Genomic DNA, 18,314 nt, shown 5'->3' with positions numbered 1-18,314 from the left:
AGACTGAGTTATGTCATTTACTGCTCACAGCTCCAGGGAGATAACAATTCATAAGGATTAAGAGCAAACAAATGAAAGCTAGTCAGGTAAAAAAAAAATATTTTTTAGGACTGATGCAAGCTAAATTATACCTTTTTATACCCATCCCTCACTTTGATGTTTAATTATCTTAAAAAGAGTTTGACAAACTAATAAGGTCAATAGTTGAACACTTAATGAGAATTCAGATGTATTATACTTGAGCTTTTTCTAATTTTCACCTAAAATTACTAGCATTGGGTAATAAACTACATAGCTTTTCTAAAGCTTGATCATAGAAGAGGGAGCTTTTATCTGTAAATAGAAGTATATTTGCCAAATAATTCTGTCTTAATTATATGTCAGAAAGTTGTTAATGTTTAATAATCTTGGGGTTTCGTTATAGATAGAGATAAATTTGGATTATGTTTTAAATAGAGTAACACTCTCTACTTTGGAATAAGGGAAGATTTTGTGGTAGAAATGATATCTAATGTGTGATCTAAGGAAATACTAGGTCTGACCAAATCTGTATCTTTAGCAGAGTAAGAATGTAGCAGTGTATAGAATAGGGTGTTCCAGGTACAGGAAACCAAGCAAAGGCAAAAGAGCCTGGAGGATTTTGAACTTAGCCTAACCACACAGCTTTAGGTGAGAAATTTCAAGAAAAGAAGTTGAAGTGACAAGCAGAGTCAAATTACTGGAGAACTTCTTTGGCTATCTGTAGTAAGAGGTGGTCAGTGAGTGTGCATGACAGTGCATGTGTTTTGGAGGGAGAGAGAGGATGAGGAATTGACAGCAAGTACCTGGGGTAAAAAGAGGAAAACTAAGGACCAGCAGATGGCATAATGGTTACATCACTGGACTCACACATAGTTGACCATAGCTCAAGTCCCAGACCCAGTGACTGAAAACTCACACTGGGTGAATGTGCATGGGTTCCCAAAATCCTAGGAGGAGAATGGAAGAGAAGGGACTGTGACATGGCCATCACCCCTGAGAATGCTTTCTTGCTTTTTATCTCTCCGTCTCTTTGGCGAGTACATACACCCTATAGCAAAAATCTCTCCAACGGGGGAAAAGAAAGAAAGGAGAGTTAAGCAAAGAATTTTTTTTTTTCAATTATCCATCCTACCACTTGAACTAGATCTGATCCTTTGTGGAGTTAGGGGCTAAAACTGCTGAAGAAGTTATTTTTAAAAGGACTATTATAAGTAAGGTCTCAAAAATAGCTATTCAAATGCAGCTAGGGGAAAAATATGACCAAAAAATTAGAAAGAGGGTAAAGAATTTTCCTAGGGCTGTGTGGAAGAAGCAGGGCTCTGACACTGTGAGGAAAATGAGAAGGGTTCCTTCCTTGATTTTGAAATATCTAAGCTTCAGGGTCTGGAACACCAAGAGACAGCAGCCTGAGAAAAGATGTCAGTATTTCCACAGAGGCTCCACCTGCAGGTTCAATGGCTACAAATATCAATGATGAGCTCTGAGCAAAAGAACCAAACAAGAGTGTTCATGAGCACCTCTCAGACTCCCAGGGGAACCCCAGAAATCCCTGGATGAGGCTTCTGAGTGAGAAGAAGCCACAGCTGCCCTACAAGCAAGTTGAGAAGTTTCTATTATTGCTGTGATCCTATACATTTCCACAAGTCAGTGAAGACAACACTCAGATAATTTCTTACCAGTTTAAATACCTAAAGATAGATTGTTTTCATTTTAAGTAGTGTAATAATATCTGATTCTTCTTTGAGTGTTAAGAACCAATTCACTGTGCAAAGCAGGAATATCTTTCTCTTTTCATAGCATGTAGGGAATGGAGAAAAAAGCTCTAGAATTCTGTCAGCGAGGGAGTGCACAGTAAGAGGGGAGCACACAGGAAATGCATCGAAACGGGATTCCAGATTGACCGAGCAATTGACATGAAACTGGAAGCTATGGTTCAGAGCCTTCTGATGATTTTGAGGAGAAACAAACCTGAGCAAGAGGATTATACCCATGGGTTAGACCAAGCAGTTGTGAAGTAGCCGGGTGAAGGGAGTGTATTGGTGCCACCATCATGAGTAGGTGAACAGTTGCATGCGTAAGCCAAGCTCACTGATGTCCAGTAGAGGTAGAACTGAATTAAATGACACATGTTATAGCTCTTTGTGTGAACATTAAATTGGCCCAAATTATTTAAAAGTCTACAGTATTCTAGAAACTTCAAATTTTTGAGAAAATACTTATTTAAAATAGTCAGCATGTATAATTAAACTCATGCTGTTGAGTTTAATTATACATATAATATATAAACAAGTAAACCATATTTAGGAAAATAGTGAAATTATTCAGCTTCATGATATGGCAGAAGTGTTGTTTTCTAATAAGAATATCTCATGACATTTGATGTAATTGGCTTAAGAAGGAAAATTGTACGTACACTCATACATACTCCCATCTCTGCACCTCATGGTTTCCACCCAGGAATGTGACACTGAGTGAAGCTGCAAAGTATTAGAATGGTCTGTTTCTGCTCGGTCTCCTTCTTACAGTATTTGAATGTATATTTGCACAATATGTATGCTTAGAAAAAAGTTCAGCTTTTATCTGTTAATCTAGAGGTTGCCGTATTAATAGGTTGCACACTTCATTGATTTTTAATTAATTTCTAAAGAGACACAGAGGATAACTATTGCAGCTCATAGAAAGCTCTGTTCTCATTGCAATCCACATCTTTATTGATCGGCTGCCTAAGGAGCAGAAGTAATCCATTTCAAGTACACCTCTCTGTGAGAGTGCAGACCGACACAATTCATTTCTTTCATTGTAATATAATCGGCAAGAGGTCAACGGGAGGAAAAAACTGTAGCATGTTTGGTATTCTCTTGATTCAGGCAAATAATGCATTTATTAATAAAGCAGAGGTTTTTCATACATACTTTTTTCTTGATTATTTATTTTATTTTATTTATTATTATTACCATTTAAAAAATTTGCTATAGGGCATATGTCCTCACTGGAGAGAGAGAGAGAGAGAGAGAGAAAGCAAGTCACTGGGTCTGGAACTCGAACCACAGTTGGTCATGTGGGAGTCCAGCAGCACTTTAACCACTACACACCTGCTGGCCCCTCATACAACCCTTTTGTTTGTTTGTTTGTTTTTAGAGATTTTTGCTATAGGGTGCATGTGCTTGCCAGGGAGACAGAGATGGAAAGTGAGAAATCACCACCCTAGGTAGATGACCATAATGCCATCCCCTTTCCCCTCCTCTTGGAATCTTGGGCATGTATGCACACATGCCTGACATGAGTTTCAAGTCACCAGATTCGAGACTCAAACCATGGTCAGCCATGAAGTACAGTAGTGCCTCAACCACGCTGGCCTTTTATACCTGCTTTATAATTCACTTTTTGTGTTGTGGTTTTTCTTTTCTTTCTCTCTCTCTTTCTCTCTTTCTTTTTTCCTTCCTTCCTTCCTTCCTTCCTTCCTTCCTTCCTTCCTTCCTTTCTTCTTTTTTTCTTCCTCTTTCTTTTCCTGTCTTTTTTTCTTTCTCTTTCTCTCTTTCTTTTCTTCTTTCTTTTTCTTTCCTTAGGAGGGCTTTTGAGTTCCAAAGAGGCTGTTCCAAAAATTCTTCAAATGAAACTTCCAAAAGCTTATAAAGAGAAGGTGCAATTTCTGAGGAAAATGTAGGAAACTAGGGGGAAAAAAATAGTCTGTTACCTCTGCCAGCCTCAGAGTTCTCTAAGTGATATCCCCTTTTACTCCCCCTGTTACTCAAATATCAATGTCTGGGTTGCTGCACAATTTTCTTACTGCTTTCCCATCCTAAATATTGTAGATTTTAAATATGCTTTACCTGTACTGCAAGGAAAAGTGCTACTGCCTAGAAAGGCTTACAAAATTTTGGTCTTACAATTCATTTACTCACTCTAAGGACCAGTTAAATGTCAGGTAATTGTCAAACGCTTAAACATACATAGTTTAATTAAAAAATAGTCAGATTTTAAAACACCTCCAGAGGCACTATCCTTAGGAAACCAACAAAAATAAAGAGATTTGTTTATAAATATTTAATGTTTATTGTAATATGAGTTTTATTTTATCTGAATTCTTAGATGACTCGTCTATACAATAGTCATTTGGTTATAGTACTGTCTTTGGTTAATTTCATATGTAGTTTTTAGAAATTTATTCATTTATTTCTTCTATAAAAAGACAGATATGAAGAGAGAGAGACCCCAACAGGGACTTATTGCTCTGATCCACCAACAGACATAGTTGACTCGGATCACCTGGCATGTACAGTGAGGCCTAGTAACTTGAACCCAACCCAAGACGTTCCTGTGTGGGCCCAGCACTGTAGAGCATTAGATTACTGCTGGTACCTATAGTCTGTTGGTACAGTCCAATGTATGTGGTCACAGAGATCAATGGTTAAGATCATTGCCTCTGGAATCAAACCACCTGCAGTCAAATCTTGGTGAGCTTTGTCATGCACGAACTCCCTTTCAGCAAGTTATTCTACCCCTCTGAACATCAATGTTCTCGCCTTAAAATGAGAGTATACTAGCATAAATTGTATTGTGTTCTTGTGAATTCCATATGCAGAGCATATAGAACAGTTCCTGCAGAGTAAATGTTTGATGAATGTTAAGTATATTTTATATATACAAATAGAGTTAGATATAACATAGAAATTAGAGTCCTGGACCTGGAAACTGGAAAAACACACTGGGTATATGTGCATATGTGCCCAAAATCCCGAGGAGAATGAAGAAGGGATTGTGATGTGGCCATCCCTCTGCTGGGGGAAGGGGGGATACTTTCTTTTCTCTGACTCTCCAACTAGCACACTTGCCCTATAGCAAATTACAATAGCAGCAAAAACTGTTGGGGATCATTATGATGGACAGAAGAATAGAATTTGGGTAGAGAATTTAGTGGTACAATAATAGTAATATGCATGAATTATAAAGTGTGATTAGTTCCAAATTCTGTGTACCTGAGGGAAAAAAAAAAAGAGGCACCAGCAGATGGAGTAATGGTTACGTTACTGGACTCCCACGTAGTCAACTATGATTCAAGTCCTGGACCCAGAGGCTTGAAGCTCATGGTGGATGAGTGTGCAGGGTTTTTAGGAATGCTCAAAATCCCAACAGAAGAATGGTGGAGAAGAGATTGTGGTGTGGCCATCACCTCTGGAGTATGATTTTTCACTCTCTATCTCTCTGTCTTTCCAGCGAGCACTTGTGCCCCATTGCAAAATTCTCTCTCTTAAAAAAAAAAAAAAAAAAGGCATGCACATTACCTTAGGTGACTCCCAGAAAACAGTCTTTTGGACATATTTGCATTGTAAGAAATGTGTACTCAGAAACAACACCTGTAAAGCAATGAGAAAGGCAGAACTAGACAGAGAGAAAATTAATTTAGAATGAAATCATAATAAATGTGTCATCCAATTCCACGAAGAGCTCTGGAGCAGGAATAGCTCTTCATAATCATCCAAAGAGGATAACGTTCGTAACTGCATCAGCCAATCACTGAATGTGAGCTACATCTTAGGGAAGGAGGCTTCACCAAAGTGGTTTCCTTTGAGATGGACTTTGGGGTATCAGTGCCCCAGATTGATACCCCTGAGATGAGAAACATCAACAGTGAACACTTCCAGGTGAGGATGAATATCTTGGTTCTGGAGAGAGTTCTGGGCAGCACATCACAGATCTATTACATGCCAGTGCCTGTGCGCACATTCATGCATGAGCACACACACATTCAGCTTAATTATTGTGACTATTTGTGAAAAATATCTTTCAAACAAATAGAAAAAAAAAAGTGTTCAGTACATATCATTAAAGTAACAGGAAGTTGGTTGCTTTTAGTATTCCAAAATCTTCTTTAGAATTGCAGCCTCCTCAAGTCCCTAGGAGAGCATAGCCACAACTGGAAGTACGAAAATTAACTGGGAATACTAACTCTAAACCAGTCAGAAAAGCCATGTAAATCTGCTTATCCTCCTCTGAGCAAAATTATAGGAAGGACGTTCAGGAACAAGTAGAATGAGAAACTGAAGTTACTATACCCAACAGTGCTATTAAGCAAGAGGTATCAATTGGCTGACTTTTTGTTTTCTTACAGTGGCGAAGTTATATCTGCAATAGAAGGATGAATCTGGAGTTATTTATTTATTTAAAAGATACATAGTATCCTAGAATACTGAATGTTTTATGTGTTTACAACATTAAGCCATTGAAAAGGCAAGACAATCCTCAGGGTAGATATCCTATTGGGTTGTTGGAAGTCTTGACTCATTTTTGCATAGAAAAACACATCACGACTTTTTGGATGACCCAATATTATGATCTCCATTTAATAGATAAGGAAAGTGAAACATACAAATGTTGTATACATTGACCAAGGTCACATATCTACTCAGTAGCCAGGATTTATTTCTAGAGTCTGATGTCTTAAACGTAAAGTGCACTATAATGACTTCCTAAAATGTATTCATGGCTCTCACTAAACATTTGAAGGGAGTCATCTACTCTACCTCTTTACTGTTCTCTGTGTCTCCTATTGCCCCACAATTTAATATTTCAAATAGATATATTTTACAGTTCTGTCTATCGTGGAATAAAAATTTAAAGCTAGAGATATCCTCAGATCATTTAGGCCAATCCGTCTCTTTTATAGCAGAGGTGAAATGAGTACCTGTGGCCATAAAGCTAGTTAGCCATATGTCCAGGACTTCTTTCTCACAACACTCAGTTCCGTGTTCTTTCTGCTTTGCCAAGAACCTGCTTCTGCTGGTTGAAATGACTTCTCAGTTGATTTAATTACAGACCTCCTTTAGGATCCTTTCATGTATTATTTGGATAAAATCAGTTACTTCATCCAAGAAGATCCTTTTCTTTTTTTGAACATGCACATATATTTAGCCCTAACACTAGTAAGCATTATTGTTGGATTTTCCCCTCTTTCGGGGATAGAATTGCTTTTAGAAAGAAAGGAAGAAAAGTGGAGAGATTTTTTTATTTGAAGCTAGATTTCCTGAAGCTTCCTGTTACTATGAAAGCTCGATGTTATTAGAATGAAAACACAAAAACTATATTCTTGTACTCTTATGTACTCCAGAGATTAATGCCTGTGAGAGTTAACTGCAGCTTGAAATTTTTAGCTCCACACATGTATTTAATAGTATTGTCACATGTCCAGTAAGTGAGAAGCAAATATTTATTGTCAGAAATAGTCCTCTCTCTCTCGACTTCCTTTAGCTGCCTGTAGCTTGACAGAATACATTTTTTTTTTTTTGAGAGATTTTCACTGTAGGGCGCGTGCGCTCGCCAGACAGACAGAGAGAGACATAGAGACAGAAAGCGAGAAATCACCCCCCAGGGGGGATGGTCACGCCGCAATCCCTTCTCCTCCATTCTCCTCTCGGGATCTTGGGCACGCACGCACACACGCCCGGCGTGAGTTTTAAGCCACCGGGTCCGGGACACGAACTGCGGTTGACTACGTGGGAGTCCAGCAACATAGCCATTATGCTAACTGCTGGTTCCCCGACAGAATACATTTTCACATGGATTTAAAACACAGTAGTAATATAGTAATAATAATTCTGTTTCTTTTTTGTTGTCATTGTTTTTGGTTTTGTTTTTGTTTATGAGAGAGATAGTTACTAGAGGCTTCATGTGCTTGCCAGAGAGACAGAGAGAAAAAAAGCAAGAACTCACCCTCAATAGGAAGGTCCATGCCACAATCCCTTCTCCTTCATTCTCCTCTTGGGGTTTTGAGCATGCATGCACACATGCCTGTGTGAGTTTGAAACTGCCAGGTCTGAGACTCAAACTGCAGTCAACTACATGAGAGTCCAGTGACATAAGCTTTCTGTCATCAGCTGGTCCTAATAATTCTGTTCTTGCTAGATTGTTGTGATTAAATATCTTAAGATTCAAAAGAGGAGCCAACATATGGTATAGAGGTTAGGGCGGCTGGATCCCATACACCTGACTGCACTGTTCAAATCCCAGACTCAATGGCTTGAGGAATACCCCTGTGCCAGTGTGCCAAAAATTCCAAAAGGAAAATAGAGAAGAAGGGATTGAAGTGTGGTCTTCCTCCCGAGAAGTGATTTCTCCCTTCCCTTTTCACTATCTTTCTCTATCTCTGTCTCTCTACACTGAGCAGACACACCCTATAGCAGAAAATTAAAAAAAAAAAAAAGAAGAAGAAGAAGAAAGTCATTGCCAGATTGCCAGGTATATGATACCAATATTTTAAAATTTAAAAATTCAATGATTTATTTTCATAAAACAGTTTATATGAGTCAATTATTTTTTTTCTTTCTTTCTATTTTTTTTTTTTTTTTGGAAAGGTTTTTGCTATAGGGCACGTGTGCTCGCCAGAAAGACAGAGAGATAGAAAGTGAGAAATCACCCCCAGGGGAGTTGGTCACACCACAATCCCTTCTCACAGTTTGTTTCTCCTCTCAGGATCTTGGGGCATGCACACACACGTGCCCGGCGTGAGTTAAAGCCACTGGATCCAGGACTTGAACTGTCATCGACTATGTGGGAGAACAGTGACATAGCCATTATGCCAACTGCTGGTCCCTATGAGTCAATTCTAACTAGAAATTAAAACTTTAAATTCAATTCTAATAACATTTTACTTAGATTTTTCTTTTTTAAAAATCAAAGTGCATTTCTAAAAATCAAGAGTAAAATTTTACTTTCTCTAGAAAGTTTGTGTTTACTGTGATGCATATTTTAAAAGATAGGAATGAAACATAAAATAAGCAAGGATTCTTTGAAAACTTACTGTGACATACAGAGCAGCTATGGAAAATAGTAAAATTAGAAATAGTTTAGGTAATGAATGGTAAGGTATTTTTTTCATTTTATTTTATAAGTTTGCTCTAGAGTGTGTGTGCTCACCATAGAGAGAGGGAAGGTAAGAAAGCACCTGTTAGGAGGGACGGCCATGTCACAATTCCTTCTCCTTCAGTCTCCTCTCAGATTTTGGAAATGCATGCATAGATGCTGGGAATGCTTTAAATTCTTGAGTCTGGTACTAGAACCACACAATCAGCCATGTGGGATCCATCTACCTTAACCTCCATGACCATTGCTAGCCCCAGCGGTGATAAATTCTAAATAGTTTGAATGAAATTAGATTGACAGCACTTGTTTCATAAAGTAGACAACATGCCCCTAAAATATAACTACCAAAAACTTCTCTCTGTGCTGTGTTTGTTATAACTGATGGACAATTTGACGTAGCAAATCTAGTATTGTATTAACCCATGTAAAACATTCTGGATCATTGAAGACATTTATTTATTTATTTTTAATTTACCAGAGGGTATAGGTGCTCACCAGAGAGATTAAGAGAAAGAGAGAAGAAGAAAGACCCATAGGGGATGGTCACATTATTATACCCTCTCTTCCATTTCTCCCTCCTTTCAGAATTTTGGGTGCACATACACACTTGCCCAGTGTGGTTTTTCTAAGTGACTGGGTTTCAGACTTGAACTGTACTGTTAACCACGTGTCTTAACTACACACCACTGGCTAGCCCATTCTTTTAGATCTACCTTGTACAAATAAGACCTTTGTCTTCACCAGTTTGCTGAATCTGTGATATATTTATGGAGAATGCGGAACTATTTTCTATTTTATTTTGTGATTTCTTAATTATAGTTAATTGTTGTATATCTTTCAGGGGCACAGCATTCATTTTCAAAGTATGTGTGCAGGGTGTGACAGTCAAATCAAGGATAATACTATAATTTTCATTTTCAACAAAGAACACTGTATTTGAGATAAACATAATATATTCTAAAATTTTTCTTTCTTCTTGTATGACAGCAACATTAGGTGAAGTATTATTAAAATAATAATTCAAATGTTAATAATTCTTAAATTTGTATTCATACAGTATTTATGATGAGTTGGTTATAGATATAAATATCAGTATTTGCAAACATTGAACATTTGATATATTTGCTGAGAATCAGAGATTTTTCTGAAATGGGCTATTTAAATCAATAAGAGTAAGTAATTCTTATTGATTCTATGATGGTTGATATCTATCTGTGAAGTAGTAATAAACGTTTTCATGTTCAGTGCTTACTATCTGCTAGTTACTATTTAAGTGCCTTACATATACTGATTTATTTAATACTGGGAAGGTGCTATTGTGCTCATTTAAACTTGTGCGCTACAATCTACTATGCACATTAAGAGAGAGGAAAGTGATGACGGAGTTTAAATAACTTGCCCAGAGTCACAGCTAGAACATAGCAGAGCTGGGTTTGAACGAGACAATTTACTGCTGAATCCACACTCCACTGTGCCAAAAATTCTGTGGCAAAAGTGAGAATGGAGTCTCCAAATTACACAGTTACAATTCCTACTAAATTGTAAAAGGCTGTATCATTTAGCTGTATTTTAAATATAAATTAGAAAATATCAATCATCTATACTATCCCCTGAAATTCAGAAAAATATATACTACTAATTTTTTCGGTGAAAGTACTAGGATCTTTTTATTTGTTCCTTTTCATTTCCAAGGAACATGTGCACTTGTCAGTAAGAGAAAGCGAAAATGCCCCTTTTGCATGGGGTGTGGTTGTACTGCTGTTCCTTCTCCTTCATTTTTCTATCCTGTTGAGAGTTTGGATATACATGCACCCAAGCTCAGTGTGTTTTTGAAGTCCCTGGGGATAGGATTCAAATACTGGTGAACTGTGTGATCTGTTCCTCTTAACCACTATGATAAGGGGCTGTCCCAAACTAGGATCTTTTCAAGCAATGTGACTTTACATTAATTTTACATGTCCAGATGACCCTATGACCCATCAAGACATAGGATAGGGTTAAATGTGTAGACTTAGAGTTTCACAGTAAGGGATCAAATCCTATTTCTACTACTCATTAGCTAGATGACTTGAAGTAAATAACTTGACTATTCTTAGTCTTGGTTTCTCATATTTAAAACAAAATAAACAGTATGCATCCCATATGATTGTTAAACTAATGTTGAAGCTTTATTTTAATACCTTCTGGATTCTCAGGACCAGATTAACATTAGTTGTGGATATTGTAACTGTTAGTATTCCTATAATGTACTTTACTGAAGTTGGCATTGGCAGGCCAGGACAATTGTAACAGAGCAGAGTATAATGTTTACTTTCCAATCAATGCAGCATCTTTCTATTGCAATAAACAACTCTTCTTTATTCACTTTTAAACTTCTAGGGGACTTCATCCAGTTATTATTGTCACTGTTATTTATAAGAACTGTCTTACTCCTTAATTTCATCATACTCTAATTTGAAGAGTGATTTCATTTTGAAAGAATCTAGCAGAGAATGTGACTCTAATGAGATCTTCCAGTAAGAAAATCCTATCTTAATGACTGTGATGTGGAGAAACCTGTTGTGAGCAATCTATAGGTGATTCAACACTCAAATTCAGGGTGTGAAAATAGGACTAAGATGGCAGTCATAATTAGTGCTGTGAAAGTATACATCTGCTCAATGATATTTTTATAGTTACAAAACCATCATACAGATGTACTTTGATCATTTGGCAATTATATAGATAACTGTTTTTATTGATTTTAATGATGGATGGCCAAGTGGGCCAAGAAAACTATATAGAGATTATCACCTGGTTTCCTGAAATGATTTATCATTATTTTGAAGAAAAGACATTTTCTGGACAAATAGCACAAAGGTTCTGGATAGTCTATCATCTGCTGAAGCTTTGTATATAGAATATCAAGGAACTTTTGCAGTGCTGAGGTTTTGCTTGTACTGTAGAATTTGCCATTAGAATGTCTGAGTCTACTTGGGCTGCTGTAACAAAATACAAAAAATGAAGTGGTTTATAAACAGCAGAAATCTATTTCCCACCTCTGGAGGCTAGGAAGCCCAAGATTAAGGTGCTGGCAAATTTGGTGTCTGATGAGGACTCACTTTCCAGTTGTTTATAGCTGCTATAATCTCACATGGTATTTCTCTGAGGTCTCTCTTTCCAATGTCATTAATACCACCCACAAAGCTCTGTGTTCTCAACCTAATCATCTTCCTAAAGCCTCCACCTCCTAATACCATCACCCTGGGGTTTAGGATTTCAACATATGAATTTGGGCTAGGCACAAGCTTTCAGACCAGAGCAGAGTCTTAGGTTTTCTTGGTAATGTGAATTTACTATTAGTAATAGTAAACTCAGAATAGTTTACTATTTCTGCCTCTGTTTAAGAAATATATAAGTGGGCCAGCAGGTGGCGTGGTGGTTAAGGGGCTGAATCCTGCATGGCTAACTCCGCCTTTCGAGTCCCAGAGTCAGCAGCTTGAAAACCACCATGACATTATTGGGATTCAGTTATAGTTTTTTTACCTGTTGATGATGATGTATATAGTATTCTCAACTGGACAGGTCTGAGAAGTATTTCATGTTGGGTAAAGTCTTTTTATAAGCAAAATGATAAATAGTGATTGAATGTTTAAAAAATAACTGGAATAATAATAATAATCTGGAAAAAATGAAAAGCTATTGGATGATGATGGGGATTTTAATGTTTCTGTATTGACTGATGTGAATGGTATTCCTTCTGGAAAAAAGAAATGTAATACACTATAAAAGTTATATGTGATTCAATGTAATATAAACAAGATTATGAAAATAATAAAAAATAAAACAAAAACAAAACATCACACCAGGTGCATATGCTTGCATATCCAAAATCCAAAGAGAATGGAGGAGAGGTGGCTTGGACATTCCCCAGGGGAATGATTTCTCATTCTTCTCTTTCTGTCTCTGTTTCTCTTCAATGAGCAAACATGCCCTCTTACCCAAAAAAAAAAAAAAATCTAATAAATAAATAAAAGAAATACGTAAGTGATATTTTCAATAGAATGGTATTTAGTTCAAAGAATCATTATCCACCTTAATTATATCTAAAAGTCAGAAAACAGAATCATTCTTAATTTACTCTTCTTCATTATTCAAATTATTACCAGAATAGTTATTTTGCTTTAAAAACATACCTTGAAATTATTTTCTCTGCAATTCTTCTTCTGACCTAGTTTAGTTGAAGCATCCGATACTCATGCAGGTAGGAGCCAGATAATTTACATAGATGATAAAAGCAGAATTCATGGGAAGTAATTGTGAATTCTGGGATCTTAGAAAGCTGAAAACAGATGCCCTCAATAGGTACAATTGGTATTCAGTTACAGCAAATGAGAAACCTCTGCCCAGTGTGGAAGCTGAACAAAATCTGAAAAACAGATGTGTTATAGCTCATGACCTGCCAGTCGGTAACCTTTATTTCATGCCCTCATCACCTTTCTTCTGTATTGTGGCAGTGGGTCCTGCCTTTAGCTACACTTAGAGCCAGTTCATTCTCTCTGCTGCACTAGAATGATGCTTCCAAGAGTCCAATGATAACCATTTCATTCTCCTTTTAAAAACAGCTTCTACATCATCACATTGTATACTACATAAAATATAAAAGTCCAAATCTCAGCTATGATACATAAAGGGGCATTCTTGAATTTGGCCTTTTCTACCTTTTTCAGTCTTACTACTCAACCATGCTCCTACCTCATATATTATTCTTCAGAAACACAGAAGTACATCGTCCAAGTGCACCATGTTACTGATGCCCTGTGCCTGTTCTCTGCCTGCAGTTTTTACCTTCACCCTGTCTAATTGGTTGACATTTTCAACTTTCACTTAGGTCTTGGTACCTCTCTGAAGTCTCATGTCTCCTGCACATACTAGGCCATACTATAATAGGTCCTCAGAATATGGTTTTCCTTAACTGCCTCACATGTACATCATCAATCCATTCAAGTTTTTGTTCCCTGTCTGCTCACTGGATTAATTACCTTCAACCATGCTTTAATGCACAGACCTCTACTACTCCTTTTTCTTTCTCCAGTGTCTAGCACAGTGTTCAGCACTGTAATCCTGCAGAGCTGAATATTAACCTGTTGCCAATACACTGTTCATATTCCTATATGAAGGCGATAAGAAAGAGAATGATGAATGTTTTTACAGTGATTTCTAACAGAGACAAAATTATTTGGGGAGGTGTGAAAATACTTAATCTCTAGGGCAATCAGCTTGTTATTTCTTATTTTTTATCTTTTAAGTCATATAAGGGCTATATATCCTGAGAATCATCTTATTCTAGGGCTTTCCAGCTTGATGTACTCAATCCAAAAACTGTTTAAGAAGGAGGGCAAAAGTCCAATCAATCTCAGTCGTGGGGTGATTTCAGAAAACACTAATATTGTGGTGTCAACTGGCTGCTGACTGATCGGACCATCTCAGGCAGAATCTCCCCTGGTTGTATTTAATGGGCATTTATACATGGAATTTGGCTCATGACGCTGTTTGAAGTCATTTTCTCTCTACACTACACTGGGTATATAGTTCATAATTTTTTGACCTGTGTGATTTATGTGTCTGTTTTCTACAGATTTTGTTTTGATATCAGAAACTATTAATCCTTCAAAGTCCTGCAGTCGTAATGTGAACTGCCAACTGCATTGATTTGCAATTGGCATTAGAGTATGCTTGGACCATTTTATAATAATTCTGATCTGTTGTTAAGTGATAGCTTTTTCTACCCTGAAATTGTCAAATATAGAATTTACCCTGGGAACCAGCAGTTAGCGTAATGGCTATGTCACTGGACTCCCACATAGTCGACCACGGTTCGTGTCCCGGACCTGGTGGCTTAAAACTCACACCTGGCGTATGTGTGTGCGTGCCCAAGATCCCGAGAGGAGAATGGAGGAGAAGGGATTGCGGCGTGACCATCCCCCTGGGGGGTGATTTCTCGTTTTCTGTCTCTATGTCTCTCTCTGTCTGTCTGGCGAGCGCACGTGCCCTATAGCGAAAACCTCTAAAAAAAAAAAAAAAGAATTTACCCTAACTCTTTAACAAAAATATATTCAGTCTAATCTAATTGAGACCTCTGAGTTTCTTTTATTGATTTTATATCAACTTTGTAGTTAAGGAAAGTAACAACTTTTAATTTCCCTACTGTTGAAGTATAATTAGTAAACTTATTATTACTTACATTGATTTTTTCCCTGAATTTGGATGTTACTGTATATGTTATATTTGCATGTGTGTGTATTTGGCGTGTGTTTATAAGACTAATTTGTATAAAAGACTAATTTGAGGGTCATTTCATATGTGGGTTCTTATAATGACTACGGTGTCATAGAAGCCTTTTAAAAAATTACAGGCTTTTAATGCCCCTAGAGTATACTTAGTTCTGTGCTTAATTAGTAAGAGTAATATAATCCTTCAGACTCAATAGAATCTATTATGGTGATTTTAGCACCATAAACTTCAAGGGAAATATTTTTTAAATTATGGATAGATTGTTTGGAATATGTAGGGAGAGCATAACATGAAGCGTAAGTTATTGGGAAAGAAATGATTAGGAATATGTGGGTCAATCCTAGTATATGTAAGCTTATTTACTAAGACACCTGCACATCTTACTAATAAAAGTGTTTGCAACTGGATATCAAGTCTCTGAGGGAAAAATGTGCTAACATTTAGCTCATATACTGGTAATTCTTTTTTTTTTTTTTTAATTTTTTAGTAGGGCTTTAGGGGAAAAAGACAAAAAAGAAAAAAAATTTGGTTTGCTCCCTTCTTTTTTTGCCCCTAGATTTTCTCTAATCTTGAAAATGTTTCAGTATTCTGGCTTCACTTAAAGAAATTAAGTACTTTCAACTAAGCCTGAATTTTTTTTTTTTTTTTTTTTTAGGATATGGAAAACCCTAAGCATTACTTAATTGTGATTGGGTAATTTGCTGTTTTTTAGGGAATGATGTACCTGGAAGAAAGACGACTTGTTCATCGGGATTTGGCAGCCCGTAATGTCTTGGTGAAATCTCCAAACCATGTGAAAATCACAGATTTTGGACTAGCCAGACTTTTGGAAGGAGATGAAAAAGAGTATAATGCTGATGGAGGAAAGGTAGGTATCTTTTTTATAACAGCATTGCTTGAAAGCCTATTGTTACATCTTTTGTCTTCTTATATTTTAAAGAAAGAAATAAATAAATCTAAGGTTTAGGAATCTATACAACTTCAATAGTATAATTTGCCTTTTCTTTTGCCAGGGATCCAAAAATATAGAATCAATAAGCCCCTTCCATTTCTTAGAGGTAGCTAACACAAGGTGATGCTTATGAATCTTCATGTAGTTCTCTTGAAGACAAGTGGGTAGATCTTTTAAAAACTCCAGAAATTAAATTTTAATACTTGCCTTGGGAATTGTCCCATTGACCGTAAGAGCATAAGATGAACTCTTACAGATATACTACTTCTCTCTCATGGATTAGAGAGAAGCTTGGTTACTACTAGGGAACTGTAACTCTTTGAAAGGTTGACCACCTAATTTAACTTCTAATGCACCCCCTACCCATACAATGGCTTCTTCTTATTTTTGTTCATTTTGTTTTAGCTTTATTACGTGTATAATTTCCTACGTTATTTATTACCTGACTCCTTCCACTGGAATATAGACCACTATATCCCAGAGGCCTGAATACAACCACTGCTTTGTCTAACTTTTCTGATTCTTTGGTCGCAGCCCCTGCCTTAAAACTGTGTTCCTGCTTTTCTTCCTCCACATATATTCTCAGTTCAACTCTCATTTGTTTATTAACACTCTATATAACTTTCCATTCTTGGCTAATCAATTAAGATAGTCTTTATAGAGAGGTTCCTCTAGCTTGGCTTAGGGAAACCTAGGTTCAGACAAACCAAGTGAAATAAGCAAATGCCATCTAAACTATGTCATCCTATCAGTTTATGTTAATGGGAGTTACATACATGTCATATAAATATTATTATATACTTCATTTGTCATAGGTCATCTGAATATGTATTGGAAAAATTTATAATGATAGACTTCCAAATGTTTCACATTGATTTTATCTTAAACTTGTGTAACTGTCAATATTAAAATCTACACATGACAAAGTAATGTAAAATTAAACACACACACACACACACACACATCTTCAGTTTTGAGGAATCATCTCACTTTTTTTTTCTTGCCTATTTTCCTGTTCACCATCGAATTGTAGTAGTTTGAGCCCACGGATTTGAAATTCACTACAAGATTGCACAGAAGGAGAAGTCTATAAATCACATGACTTCGCTTGTCTTAAGAACATACAGCTGTAGGATTTGTCTAAAGCAAGATTCATTATAGCTTTAAATGCCTGGTAACCATTAAGTCTTTATCAAGCCACCTGTGATTTAAACTTACTTCTTTAACACAATGTCCGTAGTCCATAAAGTCTGCTAACTCCTTGCCCATAGGGAAATTACTTTCAATGTGTCTTCTGTTCCCTTTCAGTGAATACCATGATTCTGTCATAGAGTTACCTTGATGTCACCTTGGTGAGCAGCCAACCTCATGATTTCAAAGGCCTATTTCGTTTTAAGCTTTCAACTGCAAAGTAGAAGTGTTTATCTTTATTCCATAGAATCTAATTATATCCCCAGCAATATTAAGCTGCCCTTCGTAGTTGAAACTCATTCTGCTGACCCATCATCAGCAGGGTATGGTGGCTGACTTGTTTTTCTCGTAGTGATGATGGATTTGTGCTGATCCACTCACATTCTTTCATATAGTTCCTATTTTGAAAATGGTACATATTTTCAATACTGGCTAAGTAAGATGAGAGAGGTCATTTGTGACTGGGGAACAAAGCAAAACTAACTTTGGAATTCCTGTTTTTAAGCAATTTAGTGACCAAATTAGAGAGGAGAAAGGAGGAAATAAGTGTAAAAAGAGTCAACTGTACTGGTGACCCCAAAATGTGTCTGAGAGTGAAAAAGGATAAATAAAAATGTAAGAAATCTCATTTATTGGGAAAAAATATGATATGAACACTGTTTTAGAAGCATATGTGTTAGATGTCTAAATGTGCTACTGTGAGTCATAATATTAACTAGTAACTTATCAAACATTAAGAAGTGTAGAAAGTTATCCTTATTTTATTATTTTAACTGTCTATAAAGCTTGTTAGAATAATATAACACAATTTTAGGCGAATTTACTTTATGAATTTTATAAATTTTGATTTACATGTTCCCAAGATTGAAAAATAACCTACTTATCTGTGTGTATATATATATACACACACTCACACAATAAAAATATATAATCGAGGCCAGTCAAGAGACATATTTAGGGGACCAGCAGTTAGTGTAATGGCTATGTTGCTGGACTCCCACATAGTCAATCACGGTTTGAG

The 18,314-nt window shown here is 36.6% G+C and overlaps 1 protein-coding gene across 1 annotated transcript in view; it reads left to right on the top strand.

Annotated features, from left to right (window-relative positions):
- ERBB4 (erb-b2 receptor tyrosine kinase 4) overlaps positions 1-18,314 on the top strand; it is a 1,304,701-nt gene that overhangs the window by 1,230,816 nt on the left and 55,571 nt on the right. The window contains exon 21 of the mRNA XM_006140094.3: positions 15,863-16,018. Coding sequence (XP_006140156.1) covers positions 15,863-16,018 — 156 coding nt within the window. The remainder of the gene's footprint in view (positions 1-15,862; positions 16,019-18,314) is intronic.

Source organism: Tupaia chinensis, unplaced genomic scaffold, assembly GCF_000334495.1.
Source record: "Tupaia chinensis unplaced genomic scaffold, TupChi_1.0 Scaffold000018_1, whole genome shotgun sequence".
NCBI classification, from domain to species: domain Eukaryota; kingdom Metazoa; phylum Chordata; class Mammalia; order Scandentia; family Tupaiidae; genus Tupaia; species Tupaia belangeri.
This window is presented reverse-complemented; position numbering and strand designations above follow the sequence as displayed.